The sequence below is a fragment of the Toxotes jaculatrix genome, chromosome 8 (genome assembly GCF_017976425.1).
Source record: "Toxotes jaculatrix isolate fToxJac2 chromosome 8, fToxJac2.pri, whole genome shotgun sequence".
In the NCBI taxonomy this organism is placed as follows: domain Eukaryota; kingdom Metazoa; phylum Chordata; class Actinopteri; family Toxotidae; genus Toxotes; species Toxotes jaculatrix.
Genome location: NC_054401.1, coordinates 6,419,333 through 6,438,092, shown reverse-complemented (window position 1 = coordinate 6,438,092; position 18,760 = coordinate 6,419,333). Strand labels below are relative to the sequence as shown.

Genomic DNA, 18,760 nt, shown 5'->3' with positions numbered 1-18,760 from the left:
TCAGCAGGAAGTGTGGCTTCCTTGAGTCGGGGCTGTGAGGGCAGAGGTCAGGGAATGGGATCAGCAGATTGTGTTACTGCTCCCAGATGTGGCAGAGGACAGCCATGGCTCCACTGTGGAGGTGCCCCAAATGTAGCATGACTGCCTGCTCAGACTTAGTTCTGCCCAAACAGGAACTTCTATTTTGAGAGATGTCATGCCTCTATAATACAGGAGTGCATTGATCTCTTTTTTAAATCTGTATTCTTTCAAGGCTTTTCTGAGCGCTTGCTATTTTTAAGCTTCAGATTTACACACTTTGTTACCTTGAAACATCAGTTTAATACTTTTTCCTGTGCCCTTCTGAACTACTTCTCTGGAGCAGTTATGGTCTGTTTACTGCGAACAGTTCCTCAAGGGCACCATAGCAGAAGAAGGACATGGCAGCGTGTGTGTTTGTATGATATATGTACTATGTATGGATCATGTGAACCTTAACATGGCTCTGCTATGGAGCGTGTATATATTCTCGGTAAAATATTTCCAGTGGCTCTTGGTGTGCTGTGCTTCCTCACTGGCCTGTCTGCCCCATCAAGAGTGATGAGCTTGGGAATGAGAAACAGGTGTGTGTGAAATGTGTGGATCACTCCTTTATCCCGCTCTCTTTCTCCCCCTCTCTCCCGACCTTTCTGAGCCAGTCGTGTTGAGCTGTGTTTTGTGAAGGGAGGAGGATGAGCGGAGAAAACCCAGAAGGAAAGAGGACGATCGCAGAGAAAGAGAAACACATAGCTGAGAAATTAGCTGTTTATTTTGTGCTTAAACATCCGCTCATCTGCCAGTCAAGTATTCAGGACGGTGACAGTGAAAGGCAGCAATAACAAGTGCAGAACGAAAAATAAGAGCATCACAAAAATCACAGTAAAAAACTTTTCTGGTGTTATTTTAATCTAACCATGACATGTGACTTTAACAACATCAAAGGGTGTGATATCTAAAGCTGCTCAGACCCAAAAAAGGAAAGTCCACTGAGATAATATGTGAAGTGGACTGTTTAAGCTCTATTAATCAACAACAGTAGAACAATACTGATTGAAGCACAGTCAATCAATCACTCAATCAAACACTTGATTGACATCGGTTAACAAAGAGCTCAACCAATCATCATGAATAAAAAATACTTTCAAACCACTTAGCAGGCTTAGCTGCTTAATTAATTAGTAATTAATTTGAAAATAAAGGAATAATCAAAATGAGGTAATCTGCCAGTTTGATGATGATCAGTATTAGTCGGTCGACCCACCACTTTGATGTCAAAAATCTCAACAAGTATTGGATGGTTTGCCATGACATTTTGGTGCAGATGATCTTTGTGCTCACAGGATGTATATATGTATCCTTTATATACTGTATACATCTGCTAATAAGCAGATTTTGCTCCAGGTGTTCTCCAGTCCTAAACAATTGGCACTGATTAATCAAAGTACATAGACCTACCTATATTAGTCTATATGAAGCAGGCTATAATGTAGTCAAAAACCCACAAGTTGTCTTTGTTCATATCTTATTTGTGATCTACTAAGTGTTAATAATGTAATTAAAAACAATTAAAAGAGCCATAGGTGCAACTTTCTGTTTGAAAGTGGTTCAAACAGACATATTTTGTAGATACTATAAGCTACATGTCACTTCTTTGATTAGACACACTTATTGGCTTCTACCCTTTATGAAACTAAATGACTTGTTATGGTGTTATATTTGCCATTGGAGACTTCCCCCTAATCCACAGCCCCCCTACGGCTCCCCCCAGCTCCCTGTAAGATATGCAGGAGTCGGTTTACACAGCCTCATACCTGCCCAACCTCCCCGCCCCCCCTCCGCTGAAGGGAGGTCGGGACTCCCTCTTTACTGCTGCTGCCATGCAGCGGTCCGTCAGTGTGCCAGCAGTCCGCGCAGAGCGCAGAGCGCAGCGCCACTCTGAAGCAGAACGTCTGTCACAGAGTGGAGCTCCACACCTCTACTGGATCCGAAAGACAACAAGAGTGGATAAACTGGGCGAATCAGGTGAGCATGCAGAGGACTGTCATTTTTTCAATTGCTTATCTTTTAGGAGCTGTGTGAGTCGGAAGTGATTTGTGACATTTATTTGTTAAGTTTTCCGGGTACCGATCTGGGTGGATTCGGGTATGAACTGATTGATCCGATCAGTGTTCCTGCTATTTTTCACTTTTCCTCCGGTCTGCTCTCATAATGTGGCAGCACTGTTTTACAGCTTTGCATGGACTGATCACGTATTAACGGGACCTTATGTGAACTGTTTGGCTGAAAGCAGTTTTGTAGCCTACACTCTTGACAAATAGCCCAACCATAACCGAAGATTACCATAAAGCGCTGTGGTACTGTGGCACTCATTGGTAAATTTGCCACACTTAATGGTGGGTTACTTAGTTTAAAATAACTATAATACTAGATACTATCATTACAGAAGATTTAATTCCTAAATTGGATGCGTCTCTGCCACATGGTATAGTAGGCGTCTCTCATTTTAAAATTTACTACAGCATTACTTCAGTTTGTCTTCTTTACAGTCGTGTTTGAGATGTTTATGGTCTGTTTATGGCCGAGACCCTATAAGGCAAACTCTCTCCGGCAGCATGTCTGTGATGGATGTCATGTTGTATCAAACGAGATAATCCATAAACAACAAACCAGGGTTTGGGACCTTAGAACGTTTTTTTTTTTTTTTTTTTTTTTTTTTTTGAGTTGACAAGTGCAGCAATTTATCATCTGCTATGTAAACCTTTATGTGGACTCACAGGTTTAACTCCGCCTTGAAGTCCAGTCAGTAAAAGCTGTATGGTTTGGAGAGAGTGAGAGAGAAAAGCTGAGCACTGTGCTCTGATTAAAGCAGATACAGCTGACCTGTGGATTGCAGGTTTATCCTGCCCTACACTAAATATTTACATCTGGATGAAATCAGGGGAATGGCACAAATGAGGCTTTGGCTTCCAAACATTTAATCAGGGAAGAAATGTTTTGTAATCTTAAATTAAAATAAGCATTTTCCTACCAATCAGTTCATTTATGACCAATACATGACTGGATTTGTAATCAGTTATACTTATAAAAACAAATACATACTCATTAAAGGATTAGTAGGGCTGAGGCAGTGTTACCTGAGAACTTACCTGAGAACAAAAGTAAGTTGGGGAGGGTCATTATGCAATCCACCCTCTCTAAAACTGAAAAGACTGTAATGACTGTCTCTTCCAACGAGGCAATCACATGCCCTCAGGGTCAACTCCACCTTGACCCACCTCTACCACTCCCAACCCCCTCTCCTAACTTTCTACTGATATATTTAAGACTCATGCATCCTGGGTTGGTTTGATCACTGTGGGGTCAGGAGCATAAACAACTTAGCAGCCAGACTAAACAGACCACACATGTCTTCTAAACACATTCACCCTCAGATTCATAGGTGAGCACGCGTTGGTTTGGCCTGTGTGCAGCAGCAGGAGGTTTAACTCATGCAGACTGTGATCTGGCAGCGATGCTGCTTTACTCTTGTTTTCCAGACGGAGAGGTGATCTTTCAGTTCCAGGCATAAGAAAGTACAATGTCGAAAGGAAGATAAACTCATTTCATCAAAGGGTCAGTTTAGTATGAGACAGTTTTCCTCAGCAGATGGGTTTGATTGTTTTTCTGAGCACTGTAGGGACTTAGAGGTTAATTTAAAAGATAAAACAATGTCTTATAAAGTAACTGTTTTCCACTGAGTTCTGGGTGTAATCACCCTCAAGGCTCTTATTAAAATGAATGGGGGTTATGACCTGGCTCACATCCTTGCCCAAAAGCTACAGTGAGTCATGGATCATAAACACCCACAGCCAACATCAGTCCTTCGTATTGCGCATGTTCAAACGCAGGATACAAACATCTCTCCGACCGAATGCCTACCTGCAAAATTACAGTGTGAAGCAGTCGTAAACAGTCCCTTTTTTTCTCCCCTGATTCATGTGGCAGTGTGCTAATTTTCCAGCTGTAATACGGCTGCATCTGTGTTTGATGCTGATCCCAGCAGAGCAGACGAGAATGCCTCCTCCCGCCACGGAGCAGAGAGCCCAGGGGCGCAGAGCTGCTCGCTACAGTCTCTGTCTGGGGTGTTGACAGAAGGCCTGACATCATTAACATGACTAAATGAAATATAATTTAGGTTTTTGGCTTCCTGCGTGGCTTAAAGCAGCAGCAGTGATATTGATGATGATGGTGTTGGTGCAACACTTTGGAGCACTGAGGGCAGTTTGCAGACAGTGCCTGCAGAATCACGTTGACTTTACGACTTCAGAGACAGTTTGATTTTATGTACGAAACTTACTCATACATATTCATGCTCTCACCACGTTGTAGACATCCAAACAGAAGTCAAGACGCCTCCATATGATTAACCTGTGCATGGTCTAGCTCAGGTTGAAGAGTTAAATATCTCATGGGATAAAATAGTATACCAGGATTTTTTTTCCCCTTTTTGTGTTTTTCTTGACACTGTTTTTCAGGGCTCCAAAATACGTATAATCTGATTGTTTTGAGCCACATCAGTGCTGACTGCCGAGACCAAGCGGAAGCCGCAGGATATTTCATGGTTTTAGTTCACAATAGGCCACTCATGTGTTTCTTATCACCTAAAGTTCAGCTGCACCGCAGTCACATTCAAGAATGGTTTTGCTTTGCTGCAGAGCGCGGCCTTGAAAACATCACTTTTTAAGAGGGACGTCAAACATTTGTTTTGTTTAATCTATGTAATGTTGTATGGTTGCATGTAAAGACCCCCAAGTTATGGCAGGAAGCTGGAGTTTCTAATTAGAGGGGAAAATGTGCCCTGCTAATGACATCATCTTCCCCCCTGGCACTGTGTTAAAGGAGTGTGTCTGTGTGTGTGTGTGTGTTGCTCACCAGCAGCTGGTTTTAGACATTTCACGTTCACAACAGTGTGAGACTTCAAACACTCACACACACACACAAACTGTCAGGCTTATAATTTAGCTTTATTGCTCCTTGTCGCCTTGTTTGGGCCATTGTGCCTACGGTCTCTGGGAACTTCCTCACCGACCGTTTTCAGGAAGAACAATTTGAAAAAGAGGAAGAACTTGACAAAAAGTCACAGCTTCTCAGTTACGTCCAGCACCAAAACAGCATATTCAGACAGGCATGATGAAGGTACACCCACTCTTACAAAGGTCTACTGGCCGAAACAAGAAGTAAAACCTAACATCTGTATACCAAGCTAGTATTTCTTATGTTTTGTAAACACCCAGAGTGTGTTATCATATTCACTGAAGTGATCATTTGATGAGCAAAGACATATTTTTCAAAATGAATGAGCCTGTGTAGCTTTCGGGGAGGGAAACCTTTACTTGCTGGCTTATCTTCCATGGAGGATTTACAATGCTGCACTCTTGAGAAATCAAAATTTGCACCAAATGTTCATATTTAACTTTGGAACCACAACTGATACGATCATTATCCTAATCAGTCTTGTCATTCTCTGAGTCAGTTTCTGCTGTTACATCACTCCCATCTCCGTGGACTCATAACTCAATCCATAATTCATTGTGGGCAATGAATTCATGAAACATGATCTGACAGATCTCCATCTCCTGACAGTCCCCTGTGTGTGGGTGACAGCTGTGAGAGCAGCCCTTCTCCCCATTGCTCTCACATCCCCGTAATTGTTCACAGTCCGAGCAGGCGCCTCTGTAGCTTTGCCACATCCCATCACACTCAATCGTGCCGCGCTGTGTCCGCTCAACCATGAGGAAGACGACGCGGGCCTGGACACTGCCTTTGACGCAGGAGGAGACCAGCGATGCAGCTCCGCGGACTCTTCAGGCTCCTCCAGATGTTTTCTGATTCTGACAGGAGTGAGGGAGGAGAGGAGGGGAGGCGGAGGAGAAGAGGGACAAATGAAGGGGTCTCTTTCTGTGGCACTCAGGGGGCTGTTTGCGGGGAAGCAGGTCGGACGATCAGTAATGAGAGAAGACAGCTGGCAGGTTCAGCAGAGGTTAACAGCTAAGCTTAGATGGCAGCGAGGAAAAACAGAAGAGCTCAGTCGAGGGTCTTTGTGAGAGAGATTTTTGCCTGGTTCTTTTCATGTAGTTTGAAGTTTTGTTTTGTTTTGTTTTTTTAACTTTTTTGGGAGAAGTTAGGATTTGTTTGAGGTTTTGTTTTGGAAAGGTTGGAAAAGATTGGTGTTGGATTTTGATTTGTGGCAACTCGCAATGAATATTCAGGGCTCTTCTGACATTTTCTTGGTATTCTTCGAACACTGTATTTCTGTTTTAGTTCGTGCTTATGTTACTGGTTAAAAGTGGGCAACACTCAATTTGGAAAAAAGGTGATGTGATGTATTTCTGCGGACCGGTCAGGATTTAGCAGTATTTTATGGATCAGACTCTGATGAGCAGATTAAGTGAGTTTGTGACTGTTAAATTTCCAATAAATAGTAAGTAAGATTTTTTTTTCATCCTAAAATTTAAAACTTTGGGCATTATTTAGTCATGAATATTTGTTATAGGGAAATAAAACCAAGCTTTGAGGGGCTCTGATACTGTATGAACTTGGTCAAACTCAAAGCATTGTTCAGCTTTGCAGTTGGCAAATCAATGTTGGCGCATGTAAAGTGGTGCAGAGTATACAGTGACACAGAAGGGTAGGGGAGGGGGGTTGGGGGAGTTGGGTGCAGTTTGGCACTACAGTCACAGATGACCCTGTGTTTGGGGACACAGCACAGCTGGAGCAGCTTTAAGCCCTAACCAACCCCAAACAGCCCTGTCACAAGTCCTCACAAGTTAGTGCTAATCTTTTACTGCTAACATCAGCAACATGTGTTTGGAATAATGAAATAATAATGTCTCTGAGAGAAGATAGTGGGGCCACACAGATGTCACACTAATCTTCTGTCTTTTTAGTCTTTCTGGGAGTTCTGAGTTGAGTTCCTCTCTGCTCACATGCGACTCCTGCTTTCCAAAGTATCACCCAAATCTCCTCTCTGATGTTCAGCTTTTTTTTAGAGCTGCTTATGAGCTCCCTCAGCTTAAATGCAGGTATACAGGTGCACAATTTAACACCACTGACCATGTTTTGACATTTTAGGTACTCTTTGTCTAACCACCACCATCCACTGAAGCGCCTTTTATCACTTTGTTGAAGCAGACATATGCCTGGCAGAGTGAAAAATGTGCCGACTTGGTGAAATAAAACATCTGGCAGCTGGCCAGACAGAGCTGTCTCTCAGAGCATTCACACCAGCTGAGAGCTTAATGAGGGTTCACAGTGTGAGAACGGGCCTTCATAATTTAAGACTCTGGGACACTGAGAGATGTGCCCAGATTTATGCCCCTCTACCATACTGTATAAACAGCCTCAGGACAGGCCTTTTTTGGGGGGTGGGATCTGTGTTACCCTGAGTTTCATTGTGGATTCCCTGTCCATAGCAGTCCTGCAGACACACAGTAGGTCACTGTGGGTTGTACAGCTGGTCACATAAAGCATGCTGGCATGCTGAGGGAGCAGCAGTGGTCATAATTTACAGAACTGTCCTGTCCAGAGCCGGGATGTCTCCTTGATGTAGCCCAGATCTGGACACTTGATGTACAAACTTAACTCTGTTTCACTTGCACACACCCTCTTTCACCACAGTTTCCTCTAACACACACATCCACTGCACACAACAACTTTTATCAGCCAGTCTTGGTTAATTTTGATCACGTTTAAAAGTTTAAAAGCCAAACTCAAGTGTTATGAAGCAGTGCTGCAACGAGTATTAACTGATTAACTGTTTGGTCTATAAAATGTCAGAAACCTGCAAAGAAAATGTTCAAAATCACAATCTTAATTTCCCAGAGCAAATTGCTCACTTTGTCTCACCGACTGAGGACAAAGCAAAACATTCACATCTGAGTCAAAATTTACCACTTTAGCTTAAAAAGCAACTTAACAACAATTTATAAACTATCAAATTGTTGCCAGTTAATTTTCTCTCTAGACTATAGAGTATCAAAACATTATTTTTGGATCATGTTTATGTGCAGATAGTCAGGCACAGCCCAAAGAGACGCTAATGTGCATTTAGAACAGGCGTCTGCACACACACACATACAAATTACCCTCCCCCTCTGCCCCAGTGTCTTGTTGGATCCTTGGCTGAATTGTCTGTGTGCTTGGCTTTGACAATAAAATTTTTTTACAGTTCTTATGTGAGGATCCAGGTATACGTCATCTCTTTTTGATTGTATGAGTTCTCCTGTCAATAGTTCACTCATTGACAGTGAGGAGTTGCAGGCGGGTTTAACATTCCTGAACTTGGAGGCTGGTTCAGTTCTCTCTCTGCTATAGTGTGTATTATCAAGTTTCCTGGTGTAGTGCACTTGGGGGAGGGATCACCTGATCTCATCTCATTTCAAAATGTGAGCTGAAATCTGAATTCACATGATAATCTTTGTGATCTTTATCTAAAAACTGAATTTAAGGTCGAGCATAATTACATTTTTGTGCAGTTTTCATATGAAAAGTTTGTGTGCCGCTCTTTCTGCTGCTGAAAAAGTAAATAGTGACTGATAATAATTTACAGGTCAGAGCTGTTCGGTTGTCGGCTATAACTGCACGCTTCCTGGGCTCTTAGCTGAGAAGAAAAAGAAACTCGCCCAGCCTGTTGATAAAAGCAAGAATAAATGAGAGCATGTTATCTCAGCACACTTTATCTGTGTTAGCACTGCATGGGTGTTACAGTGTTGATAAAGACCTGACTTACTGTATAATGGTTGTAGGTGGACTAAGTCACGTGTTTCAAGTGTTACCTCAGTTTAGTGGATTACAGCTAGCTGAGAAGTGTTTTACTATCTTTAATTGGGCAGAATTTGGCCATACAGTGTTTTTGGTTACTGTAAGTAGAATGAACTTAGTGCCTTTGTAGACGTCTCTCTTTTCACTCTTGACCTTTGTCTTTAGCTAATATTGACATGTAGTCATTCATACACCCAGCAGGTCATTGAGTGGTACAGTACATATCTTATCACTGTCATCTCAAAGTCTGCGCAGACCTGGCTTCTTTGGGTTGTGGCTCCTGTCTTCAGCTGTCCCTGCGATGATTTTCTTTGAATAACAAAAGAGCGCCAGCCGAGAGTTAAGAGCCCATCTTGTCCATTTTACGGTTTGGGAGGAGGTCTGTTCAGGTCGGGTGTGCCTTAAGTCGTCCCAGGTGGCCTACTGCAGCTCCACATGAATGTGGAGAAAGCCTCTAGGTAGCCTCTAACCGTAGATCAAGCAGCTAATGATGCCGAAAGCCTCACAATGGTGATAGGATTTACAATTCACTACCAGTCTTTGTCTTTGAGGAGACTGTAGCCTACGTGTCCCGTGGCTCAAGCTCTTACATTTTATTGTCAACGTGTTATTTGTCCTTTTTCCCTCCCTGACTAATGAGCCAGAGCAACCAGGTCAAGATTTATCTGTAGACCTGCAGGAGGACCATTGTTGTGGTCCATTAATAATGCAAAGAAAGGCCGGTTCCTCTTTGTTCAGGGTATAGAAGAAGACACCTCCTTTTCTTTGCCCAGCCCCCTAACAGACTGCTCGAGGTCTGGGTCTGTGTTGGAACCGGACAAAGTCATGAATCGGGGCTCATTAGTGGCAGATGCTTTACATTCACACTGTAGAGAATCGATGTGTACAGATGCCTCGTCATGACATCTCTGAATGAGCTTTGGTTAACGTTTGAACATTCAGATATTTCAGCCCATTAGGGATGATTGTTAGTCTGTGTCATCCTTAATAGTGGTGCCAGATGTTAGTGTATAGAAAGTGAGAAACGCAAGATGACAGAGAAAGAGAGGAAAGACCTTAAAGATGGCCAGTTGGCTCCTTGTCGGCAGCAGATGCCTCTCATCTGTCCAAAGATTAATTTGATTGGTAAGCGTGCTGAACACATTCCCATGAGCTTCAAATGTGGTACTTGTGAATTTATGATCCTCTTATCTTTTGTTTACCTTACTGAATACATCATTCACAATGGAACTTCCTTTAACCTTCTGATCCGAGGCGAGCTGGATTTTGTTTGTGTACGCCCAGTGAGTCTGGATGAAGTTACTCTTCTGAGGGCTGTCCTGAATCAAACAAACAGTTCCTGGATTTTTTTTAAGGAAAATAAGCAGAACTGTAACTTTAAGCAGAACTTCACTGTTATATATATGTGAACATGACGCTACAATCGATAACAAAGCTTGGAGCATGACCTGCTTGTTCTCACAGGGTCAAATGCAACTAGCCCAAACAACACTGTTGATTAAAAGAAAAACTGAAGTACATGGCCCCTTCCCATGACAGGTCTGTGTCAGGGCTGTCTGAGCGTCTTGATGTAGCATGACACAAAACATCTGGTTCTTCTTTAGCTGTATGGGGGCGCCTTGTTAAGCCTCCCCTGCAGCCTGGGCCATTCGCTTCACAGAGAGGACACAAGGGAGGGAGGAGAGAGGGCAAAGAGACAGACAGAGGAGTTTTATTAAAGAGCAGAGAGACTGAAGGTGTTTGAGAGGGTTCACACACTTAATATAGTGATCTGGTTACTATGGTTGTCTGACAGGTTTTGTAACTTTGTGAAAACATAAAATGCACACCCATTTCACGTAGCTGACTGACCTTTATCATCCCTCTCTATGACGGCATCCCATCTTCTAGTTTGCCCATTCAAAAGAGGATTAAACATTTTTGTCTTTAGATGTCTTCTGACAACAGTGTGCATGTTTTTCAAACACTGTTACGTGTGTATATTTGCTGCTACAGAGGAAAAACAGAAGAAAACAAATGATGACACAGTACCCAGATCACTCAAAAAGGATGGAAAGATCAATCAGACTCTGGAACATTGGTTCTCAACTTTGTAGTCGAGCAGTGCCTGCACACAAACCCTTGATGCACAAGTCTTTCTGCTGCAGCCAGTAACATAAAAAAACAGTTAAGAAAAAACTATTTTCATATCATTGTTAAGCAGAAAAGTTTTTTCTTCTTCTGTCCTGTTTTGTTAATCATATTGTGACTGTTCATATTTATCTTGGGTTTTCTTGGGGGGTGCTGCCCAGGTCTGCCCCAGGTCTGTGCGAGACCTACCTGAAAGAAAAATGTAGGTTACTAACATTGTCAGTACAGAGCTGATTCTGATAAATTAAGCATCTTGTTTGGAAAAGTAGCACAAATGTGTGTTGTTCCACGCTAGAGAACAAGCTTTTGAAGATTGCACCCAGATAATGGGAGTCACAGTAAATGGAGCAAAATCGAGAGAGGGAAGACACACAGGGTGTACACAGGAAGAGAGTGATAGAGCAGGGAGGGAAATGAGAGGGTAAGGAGGCCCTGTGGCAGATACGGGAGCTGTGGAGAGATGAAGAGTGGGAAGGGGAGTGCACGGGAATGAGACACAAGGTTAGGTAACATTAGGAAGGAGAAGGTGAACGTGTGTGAGTTCACCATAGAGACGAGAAAGAAGGGGAGGGTCTAGGGGTTAATGACAACCCACAGTGAGAGATGAAGGAGGCCATGAAACACAAGAGAGACTCTCCAGCCATCTTTTCACAAAGCCTCCAGATCACAGGAGAAGGTGCTGGGTACTAATTAGGCTCATTATGGTCAATGGACCTAATGGTGACTATTGTTCTCACGCAAATCCCAGTTGAGTCACTGGTTAACCCTCTGAGTGTGTGTGTGTGTGTGTGTGTGTGTGTGTGTGTGTGTGTGTGTGTGTGTGTGTGTGTGTGTGTGTGTGCAGGTCTCTGTATTTTCAAATGTAGCCTTTCTGAGATAGCACTTGGAGCAAGAGATAACCTCTGAAAGTGGCTGGTTTCCTTCAAGCTCTTACTGTCAGACTCAATGAACGCACACTAGCATTAGAACTAGAACTAGAATGGGGCAAATACATGAGAAGTAGGGCAGATGTGTGTAGTTCCCATATTGTTATGGATTTCAAGGTTATGACGGTTGGGTGAGTGGGGATTAACAGTTGCTGTATCCGTATATATATTGTTCGCCTCTATTCCTCGTATGATTTTGAATACTTTACTCCCATCCCCCTCAGTGGAAAGCTAACATCAGGATTAATGACTTTGTTTAGGCTCCCATGGCGATAATCTCCTTTAACGCTTCAATAGCATTAGCCTGCCACTTTTCCGTTTTGAAGTCATATGGGGAACAGATTGTTCCGGAAGAAAGGTGTCGAATAAATACCCCATAACTCCAGCCCGTACACCGTAACCCTTATTCCAACTTCCTCCTAATTTTCTACCCATTTTTCTTGTTTTATACCCACTCGAACCCTTTCTTCCCCCGCCACACCTGTTGTGAGACACTTTTCCCGGAACTCTACCTAAACAATGGTCGACTTTCCCGAGCTCTGACAGCCCGACATCTGGAAAAGCTAACTAGCTGGCTGTTGCCCCTGTTCCATAAGTGAATTTATAGTCGTTTGCCATTTGTCAGGCCTGCTCTGTGAGGGGTGTGGTGTCTGAATGAGGTAGCAATTGATTTGTGTTGTAATCACTTATACTTATGTCTATGTTGTAAGTACTGTAACCATACAAAAAGCAATGTGCTGGAACTTTCAAATGTGTTTACTTGTGTTTTCCAGTTGTATCTTATGCTTTGGCCTAACTGATAAGACATGGATCCTTTTTCCTGCCAAAAGAGCTTGTTCATTGTTTTACCTCATAGCTAAAATAGCATTTGATAACGCTTGACACAGACTTTAGGGAACAATAAGCACAACGAATTTAACACACTCCTGGTGCCTGGCACAGAATAAGGAACATTTATCTCTCCAGATGGACTCTATATACATTTTGAAAGGTAGGGGAATGAAAAACAGGCACCACCTGTGCCTCTGGGTATTTATAACAACTTCAGGTTTTACAGATGTGTTCTTTGTCTGCATAGTTTGCACATGGCAGACACTCACTGCTTTTTTCTGCACATGAAAAAGAATAACAGAAAGACTTGACAGTCTGTAGCCTGACTGTGCATAAGGCGCTCTTTCATTTACAGGGAAGCCTCTTATTGCCTCTTGCTGACGCACACACACTTGCATATGGGCTCAGGCGCAAAACTAGAGCAGATACATAAATACACCCATGACCACATACACATACACACATGCATGCACACATACATAGACACAACTGTGCTGGGATGTTTTCAAGCTATAAATACTCCTCGGGGTAAAGCCTATCCCGTTATAGACACGTGCAGCTTCCTCTCCCTCCTGACTCTTCATATAGTGTGAAAACTTAAAAGACATGAAACATCTCTCTTCACAGAACACGACATAAATGGGAAATGTGGCAGTTGTGTCAGTTCTACAATGTTTGGTTTAAAATGTCATTTCACTTTTGTAGCGTCTTGTTAATTTGAAGAACAAGCAGTTTAACTGTGACTATGAAAGAGTTATTACCTTAGAGGTGTATTGGTTAACTTGAACAGCACTTAAAGCTGTTTTTTTTTTTCATTTCAACAGACTATTTTCAATGTAGACATTTGATGAAAGCTTAAAAGAGGTCAACTACACTGATCTGTCAGAAAATTATAATTTTTCTGACAGATTTCTTCCCCTGAAGATAGTTCCTTGTCACGTCTAAGCAATAGTTGTGACAAACAGTAGAATTTCCTTGTTGGAGTGTGACTTTTCAGAAAGCACAATACTGAATTTACTGTGTTTTTGTAAACCTACAGTAGCTTTCTCTGCGTGCCAGGTTTTCTCAGTAATCACTCACACAGATTGTCGTGTTTGGTGCCTTTTCTATTAAAGCGAACGTGACACAGTTGGCCAAATCAATGATGTTTGTCCTGAAAAAATTTTGATTCATTACGGCTTCCTGTGCATAAAACGGACGGAGGCTGACATGTCATCATCCTGTCTGGACAACAGACATTGTTGTACCTGTTACAGGATGCTGTTACAGTGTCTAGACAACATTTGTCTCACATTAAAATAGAAATGGTTTTATAGGGATATAAACAAAAAAGAAAAGTGGTTTGTCCATGTTTTAAAATGCTAACAAGCCTGTATTTGAACTCTTACCTGTTCCCCCACTGACTGATATATGATAGATAAGGAGATTCAGCTACATGTCTAAAAGTAGCATGCACACTGTGGTTAATATATATGTATATACATGTCAGCTCTGCATTGCTGCCCACTCCAGACATGCAACTCCCCCCAGCTTTAAATAAGCACAGTCTGAGCTGAGCTTTAGGGACCACTGTTCTTTCTGCCATCTGGTCTCTGCCGCTCGCCCTGGAGAACAGCGCTTCAAACTAAAACCACTCTTTTTATCTCTCTGTCTCTCTCAGGGGTTCAACCAGGTGAGGTGAGGACAAGGACAAGATCTGCATCTCCCCTATCCGTCTATCAACAAACCAAGTGCCTCGGTGCCGGCCACCCACAGGTCACCTCAACCGTGACGGGCGCCAAACAATAAAAGTCTTGACCCAGTGTTCCTCAGACAGCCTGCACAAAGCAAATATTTGACGCCATTATAACTAATTTCTCCGGGCAGGCGTCACTGAAAAGATCAACAGTGAAGGGTGTCTTTGGGAGATAAAAAGAGAGAAGAAAAAGTGGGGGAGGAAAAAGTAACCCTTTCAAAGTGCACCCTGCATGCTATTTCTGCTGCGCTGTGGGCAGGGAGCATCTCATTTGGGAGTGCTTTTGGCCGACAAAAAAAGCACTTCCCTGTGCCCTGCCTTCTGATCCAAATGCCTGTGTAAATACTGGATAGAGATATCAATTTGTCTGGGCTCTAACACTGCCCAACAAAGAGACTGTATGCTATCTATAGAAAACGTTACAACAAACTTGGACTCTGTGGTTTCCTGAATTGCTACTTATCTATTACCCCTCGAGGAAGATTCAAGAGCTGTGAGAACCGGAATGAGAGCTGCGGCAGTTTTCTACACTTAAAAACATTTTCAAACACCCTCACTAGTTTTGAAATCTTCTCTCAACAACTCTCTTGAGGGAACTGTGAGTCACTGAGGGGCTGCAGTTTTGATGTCTTTCCCAGCTTGGTGAGTCAGCATGAAACCCCTAACACCAATTGGATCCCCCTCTCCTCTGAGGCTCCTCAACAAGGGTCCAGACTACCTGCGCAGGCAGATAGATGGTGGTGGCCATGGTCGCTCAATCAGTGCGGTGGAGAGGCTGGAGGCGGACAAAGCCAAATATGTGAAGAGCCAGCAGGTGATCAACACCAAGCAGGAGCCTGTGCTGGTGCCATGTGCCACCCCACCACCGCAGCCCCGGCGAGTTGTTGCCATCCCTGGAAGCCTGACCCCTCATCTTCCCCCACGTCGTTCATCCAACACCCCCTTCTCTACACTCTCTGGCTCTTTCACTTCTCGAGATGAAAATGAAAATGATGACTCCAGAAAGGAGAACAGACGGACTTCCGTTGATATTGAGGCGCATAACAGGAGCAATGTGAACAAGATAATGCCTCCGAGCCCCAGGACACCTGGAATTAACACCTTAGTAGCACCACACAGTGCTCCTATACTCAGAAGAAGCACGGGAAAGCGCATGCTGAGGCCAGACTCCCTCGTCATCTACCGGCAAAAGAAAGAATGCAAAAGCCCCAGTGGTGCAGCTGTGGGAGAGAATAATAACATTGAAGTAAAGGGATACAGTTTTGTCCGCCGACTCTTTCAGGGCTCCATGAGGGAAAAGAGTAGCGGAGGTGAAGGGAAAATTCAGAAGATGGTGATTGGTGAAGAAAAAGCACCATCACGGGATGGAGATTCCCGCATGTCTTGGACCAATGACAAAGACACTACAGATGGTGGACCAGGGAGCAGGAGGTCTAGTAAAACTGATCAAGATCGCAGCCCGAGGTCTATCCCTAGTCCTGGGTTTAGCTGCACGTTTGAACGGACTAAGAATGGATTTACAAATGGTACCAGTGATGGTGGGATCACCAACGGAAACCACTCAAGTATCCATGATGATGAGAATGACCCGTGGAAACGGGCGTCACCACCACCAGCACCCAGAAGGCAGTTTGGGGAGCTGCATCGCTCCAAGTCAGACATGCGTCTGCGCTCCTCTGTAGCATTATCAGAGCAGGAGCATTTCTTTGACTACTGTGGGCTGGACATGGACATGATAGAACGTCTGGGTCGGGAGAATTTCCTCTCTGGGGCCAGTTCCATAGACACACTCTCATTGGCCCTCCGCAGTGTGGGCGGAGATGGCTTCGGTGGCTCAGAGCCCAGTGAGTTCTCCCGACACTCAGGAGACGGCCTGTTTCAGGAGGAGCTGGCAGAGCAGCTTCCCACTGGTGTGTCAATCATTGAGAGAAACGCTCGTGTCATCAAGTGGCTTTATGGGTGTAAGAACGCTGCACGAGAGGGACCCAAGGAGTCTACTGTTTAATATAAGGACAAGGAACCATGTGTCGTGGAGTGTTGAGAATCTGCAGGTGTTATTTCAAACGAAAACAAGAGTTTATTTTCTCAAAATCTCTGTGAAATCATCTCATACTGTGTTTGGTTCTGCAGACCTGCTGAAATGCACCACAAACCAGAAGTCAGAGCATTGAATCGTCACTGATTTGATCTTGAACTTCAAAAAAAAAAAAAACATTCAGAATGGGCTGTGATTAGCAAGCCGCATTGCTGCAATGCTACACAGAAGGAAAAAAAATAGGACTTAGTTCTATTTTTGAGCCACAAGGAGCAATGCAAGTAAAAGAGGCTGAGGCAAAGCTGCCATCGAAATGTGATTTTAATTTTTAAATGAAAGTCAGTGACGGTCAACTTAAGGTGTGTTTCAGCTGCTATAATGTCTGCACTTATGGTTAGCATTCCACGGCGCATAGTTATCTTCAGTCCCTTGTTGTTCCTTACCCCAAAGAGACTGTTTCTTCAAATGAGAGGACAAAGACTGCTACTAGTTTTCTCGTGTCAAATTGATATATTGTATTTATAGATCCTATGGAAGTACTGTGTGGTTATAGATTGACCTTACTGGCGAAAAGAACCATTTCTTCATGCAAAATGTTTTTGTATCCGTATGTGTGCGTGAGTGTGTGTGGAGTGGACGTCACTGTCCTCTCCATTTGTAGCTTCTGTTCAGTTATTGACACAACCGATTAGGAACTGAACCTGAAATCAGCCTTTGTGACCCCTGACAGGGCACATAACATTTTGTCTGTCATGACACAGTAGACACAGTTCAGTGTCCTTGACACCAACACTCTCCTTTAATGACTAATTTAAAATGGAAAACCACTAAGCTACGTTTTTTTTCCAAACTGGAAAACTGTTGTGTGAGTGTGAAGTGAACCATGAGTACCTCATTCGGATCTGTCCCAGTTTAGTTTGTGTGTTGTTTTTTTTTTTTACTCCTTAAACGCAGGCGTTGGAACAAACATGCGAGGCACCCCTGTGGGGTTGTTAATGCACTGAACTGGACGGGGAGAGAGGAAGTGAAAGATAGAGATATAGCTTTGAGTCTTTGCAGGGATTCATCTCATTTAACGTTAAACACTGAGCTGGATTCAAAGGAGCACCTGCATCGTGGAAGACGAGGAGCCATGCCTGGCCAGTAAATTTCATCATTTTCATCTCATTCTCCAAACCCCAAACAGGGTCAATTCTCACATACTATACACTGTCCAATAATCACTTGTGACACAGTCATTGATTGCCACAGCTAATGCTTCATGTTTGTTCTGTGCTCACAGCCGTGTAAGCTATAGAGCTGCACAAATGATAACCAGGGAAAGATAGCCTGTTAATGGTCAATTCTGTGAGAGCAAAACTGGAACTTTGCAAATATATGCACACTCATAATTTAAATCTCACAAAAGAAGTTTCAAAAATGAAGAAAAACTAAAATAATATTTTAAGCTCCAAAAGTAAAATAGCTAGAGTCGTCAGATCCTCACTGCCAAACGTTGTAGGATGTCACCTAGATGTTTAACCTCTCCATCTGGCTCAGTCAGCCTGCTTCCCATCAGAAGAAGCAGGGGAGGTTGAAGCCGCCCTCCTTTCTCTGATAACCACAGATCCTACCTCACTTCATCCATCCTTCAGTGATTGTCACTTTATCTCCATGAAAGGTCATTTCCATTGCTTGGCCTGGAGGATGCCACTGAAACATGAACTGGGGGTCTGCCGAGGTATGTGGAGGTTAGACTGAGATTATTACTGAACCCAAGGGCACGTTATATATACACGAGTACATGTGATAAATTAACACAATAATTTGCAGCCTTGATGTGTTTTTCTTTCTGTATTTATCATGAGCACGGCACACTCCTGAAACTCCTTCAAACTGGACGTTTTGTTTTGTTTTATATCTTCCCATTTAAAACCGTTTGGTTGCATGTTTACAAAGTGGCTCCTTAACTGAATCTCTTTTTTTTTTTTTCATATATATGACGGATTTAGATTTTATTCCAAAGAGGTTTGTGTATGATGTACACAGCAAATAAACACAAATAAAGAAATATTTGTGTGAAGGTTATTTCTATAGTGTCTTTGTTGTGCTTTTGGTTGACTTTGGAGATATCACAGTACAAGATCTAAACTCTGTGTTCACCTATTATGGTACGTAGCAGTAAGAAAGAACGTTTTTATCCACAAATAGTGCTTAGAAATCTTGCAGAATTCAGCATTCAATTAAAACACGTATATACTTAAAACACAATTTATCTACAAAACTGGAGAAAAGAGCCAGTAGAGA

At 43.0% G+C, this 18,760-nt stretch overlaps 1 protein-coding gene across 1 annotated transcript; it reads left to right on the top strand.

The window, feature by feature from the left end:
* Positions 1–1,933: 1,933 nt before the first annotated feature.
* fam110d (family with sequence similarity 110 member D) lies at positions 1,934–18,401 on the top strand. Its single transcript, XM_041043475.1, has 2 exons — positions 1,934–2,040; positions 14,365–18,401. Exon 2 carries the CDS (start codon positions 15,092–15,094, stop codon positions 16,442–16,444), a length of 1,353 nt encoding a protein of 450 aa, XP_040899409.1. The 5' UTR covers positions 1,934–2,040; positions 14,365–15,091; the 3' UTR covers positions 16,445–18,401.
* The last annotated feature ends 359 nt before the right edge of the window (positions 18,402–18,760 follow it).